This window comes from Buceros rhinoceros, unplaced genomic scaffold (genome assembly GCF_000710305.1).
Source record: "Buceros rhinoceros silvestris isolate BGI_N320 unplaced genomic scaffold, ASM71030v1 scaffold17073, whole genome shotgun sequence".
NCBI classification, from domain to species: Eukaryota; Metazoa; Chordata; class Aves; order Bucerotiformes; family Bucerotidae; genus Buceros; species Buceros rhinoceros.
The window spans coordinates 15,993-19,941 of record NW_010402061.1 but is presented as its reverse complement, the minus strand read 5'-3'; the positions used below and the strand labels follow the sequence as shown (position 1 = coordinate 19,941).

General features: G+C 52.1%; 1 protein-coding gene across 1 annotated transcript in view; it reads left to right on the top strand.

Annotated features, from left to right (window-relative positions):
- Positions 1–3,949, top strand: part of GPR144 (G protein-coupled receptor 144) — a gene marked incomplete at its 3' end in the record, with an annotated part of 21,524 nt that overhangs the window by 8,062 nt on the left and 9,513 nt on the right. Inside the window, exons 11-16 of the mRNA XM_010132530.1 lie at positions 430–535; positions 811–866; positions 1,889–2,015; positions 2,128–2,231; positions 2,866–2,968; positions 3,539–3,692. Of these exons, the coding sequence (XP_010130832.1) occupies positions 430–535; positions 811–866; positions 1,889–2,015; positions 2,128–2,231; positions 2,866–2,968; positions 3,539–3,692 (650 nt within the window). The remainder of the gene's footprint in view (positions 1–429; positions 536–810; positions 867–1,888; positions 2,016–2,127; positions 2,232–2,865; positions 2,969–3,538; positions 3,693–3,949) is intronic.

The following is a 3,949-nucleotide window of genomic DNA, read 5'->3' as shown; positions in this document are numbered from 1 at the left end:
GCTGCGGCAGAAGCTGCTGGCGCTGGAGTGCATCTGCAGGCGGGGCCTCGCAGAGCAGGGCAGAGGCACAGCCCGGCTGCTCTCCGGGCGGTCTCTGAACGCTAGGTGGGGATGGCAGCCCGCGCATCCCAGCGCCTTCACTGGACCCTTGGCTCTGCCATCGCGCTGCCCAGCTGCCAACCACTTAGGATGCTCCGTGCCTCACCTGCAGGTCGCCTCCTGCAATCGCGGCGGGAGGGTGGAGGTTTCTGTTTGCCAGGTAACCTGAGGCACTTTCTGCCCCGTGTCCAAGCCCTTTGCTGGTGACACTGAAGCTCTCCAGCAGCAGCAGCTCCGGATCTCTCCGGCTGTCTTGTATAACACGAGATCCTGTTTTCTGAGCACGTCTCATGGTTCCTGCGCCTGTGAGCAGCACGCTTTCCCTGGCAGGTACCTAACTACCATGGTGGGCACTGCTGTGATCTCATCCGCTCTGCTCAGCGACCACCAGGAGATCAGCACGTCCGTCCGCTACCACCTGCAGCACCGTGTCCAGGTACCCTGAGGAGGGACTGTGCTTCCCAGCCGCCTCCTCCTCCAGCAGCATCCCACAGCCTGTCCCAGCAGGCTGTGCCCCGCCTTGCCTCAGGCCTCCAGACCTCTTGGGTTTCGGGATGTCCCATGCCCAGTTCTCTCACCTTGACTCCTGTTTCTCTGGGGAGGTGTTTGTCCTGTGCTGACAGACCTTGTTGCAGCCTAGTGAGAGAACTCCATCGGGCTGATACAGTACGTGCAGCGCTGTAATCTCTTCTTCTCCCTCTCTACCTGCAGGACCTGTCCAATAAACTGGTGGGGCCCATCTGTGCCTTCTGGAACTTCAGCCTCAGGTGTCTTGTTTCCATTCAAGTCCCCAGACTTATGAGCTTTTATTTCCACTGAAAAACTAAATATAACAGTTTAAATGTAATGGTAAGAGTAGGGGTCTGTAACTCTGCCTGCTTTGCACGCTGGCATCCGCTGTCTGCTGGAGCAGAGCGCTTTTCTGGGAAACCTCCCTTTGGAAAAGTCACTCACAAGCAAGTGACCTTTACTGAGGTATATATAACTAAAAGGGAGAGCCCTTGTTAATTATGATTGTTGCCTGCAAGAAAGAAGGGTTGCTCCAAGATCTACAGCCCAACAGACGCGCAGGACTCCCAGCCTCATAAATACTGCTTGGCACTGAGATGTGTTTTTGCTGAATGTCACCACAGTGAGAGTGCTGAGACCGTGATATATTATGGATTGGTAATTAAGTCATTCATGTGCAAAAAACCTCCTTTGGGTCCCTGTTTTGTAACAGGCACGGGTCAGTTTGGGGAAGGTGGGAAGAGAGTGTTTTTGGAAGTAGATTGTTGCTGCACAAACAGTTCCACTAGCCCTGCTCTGAATTTGATCTTCCCTTGGTGCTGGGGCAGGCTCAGAGGGGCTGTGCTGCTGGTAAAGACAGAGCTGACCCGCTGCAGCCTTGGTCCCTGCACAGGGAATTCAGATCCAGAACTTTGCTGGCTGCCCAGGCAGCAGAGAGCAGCTGTCTGGAGACAGGCTTGTCCTGAAGATCAGGAGTCAGGTGGAACTGCACCAGGTACCTGGCCGGACAAGCTGATGGAGAGGATCGGACGCGTGGTGCAGTGATGCCCTGGTGAATGTGCTATGAAAGGAGCTCTGTGCAAAGCCGCGAGGGCTGAACTGTGCTTTTCAAGAAACACAGGATGAGCCAAAGGGAGGTCCATATGGAGGCTTGTCTCCAATATCCTTTTCCTCATTTCAACTCTGCTGCCTCTGGGAGACTGAAATTCCCTTAACACCTTGGCTTTCTGATGAAGGGGATGGTAATTTCCACGTGTTCTGTTTTCCTGCTGCATGTTAGCCCAGATGCTGGCGGGATGTGGTCCACAGCCGGCTGCTCTGTGGTGACATCTCTCCTGGACTCCACCACCTGTTTTTGCAACCACAGCACAAATTTTGCTGTCCTGCTGCAGGTGTACGAGATGCAGGTGAGCCAGGAGCCTTCCCTTGCCGCTCTGCGGGGCGGGTGCCAGAACCACCAGCAGTCTGTGGTTAATTTGTGGGGGGGTTGTGTCTTCTGTTGTTTCATGGATGGGGCAGAGGACTGCCAAGGAGGAGCTCACGCTGCAGACCTTGACTTTTGTTGGATGTGGAGTTTCTTTCTGTGCCTTGATAGTTACCTTCATTTTATTCTTGGCAGTTGGGTAAGAAAAGTCTTGACACTTGTAGCCTTCCCTGTATTTCTTGTTTGCTGTTTTGCTTCAGAACAAGCACACAAACAAGGTGTCCCTTGTCAGCAAGGAGTGATGCAGGTGCGTGGGGAGAGGCTGGGGAGCTGCGCTGGTGGTCGGTGGCAGAGGGGAGGGAGGGAAGCAGTTGTCGTTGGCTAGGGAGGGGGTGCGGGGCTGCTCGTTTCTGTGGAGATGCTTGTATGAGCTGAGTGTCTGTGGAAAGACTGTTATCAATGACAATGTTTACCATAAAATCTGCTCTGCTAGAGTTAGTTTTTATAAAATAAATGGAGCAAAGACAATTTCTTCAATTGCCAACTGTTCTATGTCACTGGGCAAACACAGAGCTCTCCCTTGTGAGCACAGCAGTGACTCCCTCCACGTCCTCCCTGCTGCCTGTTCCTTGGAGCACTGGCCAAGGTCTGAGCAGCCGTACCCAAGTGCTTGCACAGCAGGGTAGTCCCTGCTCATTGGCCTGTTGTCTTTGCAGTGAGTAGCAGAGATTGCAGGTCACCCAGGCAGGTCTTCGCAGCCCAGCAAGGACTAGTGAGCACACGTGCACCCTTCCATCTGCCTGCAGCTGAGGGCTTCCTCTCTCCTTCCTCAGCGTCCCCAAGAGTGAACGAACAACCGTGCACAAGAACCTGATCTTTGCGTTAGCTGCAGCAGAAGCTCTGCTCGTGTTCAGTGAACTGGCCAAGACCAACCAGGTAAGCTCACCAGAAAGCGTCCTGCTGGGCCGGCAGGAACCAGCCCTGCTCAAGCCTTAGTGTCAGAGCAAACCGGACAGAAGTGAATGCCTTTTATTAAAGCATCTAGGAAAGAATCGTGACTCTGTGTTGGGAGATGTGCGTACATACACTGTGTAAGCTGTGGGGCAAATTCTTTTTTCTAACAGTTTGTTTCTGACAAAAAGCATCCTTCAGGAAATTTAAGTAGTTATAAAAGAGCATCATACAGTTCTGTCCCTTTCTGCGGCCTCTGCCACATCCCAGGGCTGGATCAAGCAGCTCTGAGATGAGAGACCTGCAAGGGAAGCCCAGGAACTGCAGGAAAAGTTGCTGTCCTCTGTGGCATGAGGTGGTCACGCAGACGCAATGGTGTGAGCTGCAGCAGCTGGACTACTCATGCGCTGCAGTTTTAACCTGGTGCTGGTGGATGTTTAAATACATTTCTGCACATTCTGCAGCATAATTTTCAGGTTGTTTTCTTCCTCCTGAGCACTCACACTCAGGAGGACTCCTCCTCCTGACACAGAGTGTGATTTCACTTCTCTCCAGGTGATGTGTTTTGTGGTCACTGCCTGCCTTCATCTCTTCTTCATGGCAGCCTTTTCGTGGATGCTGGTGGAGGGGCTGCTCCTGTGGAGCAAAGTGGTAGCAGTCAACATGAGCGAAGACCGGAGAATGAAGTTCTACTATGCGACAGGCTGGGGTATCTACAGACTCCTCTGCAGAAAAATGTGACATTTTCCCTCTAGCAGAAGTTTCAGTAGGAGAGACTCCAGAATGTTTGGGTTGATTCAGAATGTGAGGCGGGTACCACTGCTCTGCAGAGGCTTTCTTACCTTTATGTGTCAAATGACCAGTCTTGGAATAAGTTGAAAAGCATTTCTGTTGTTTTTCTAAAACCAAGAGTTAAAAAAAAAAAAAAAAACGCGAAAAAAATAAAAAAAAGGTCTGCAACAAAGC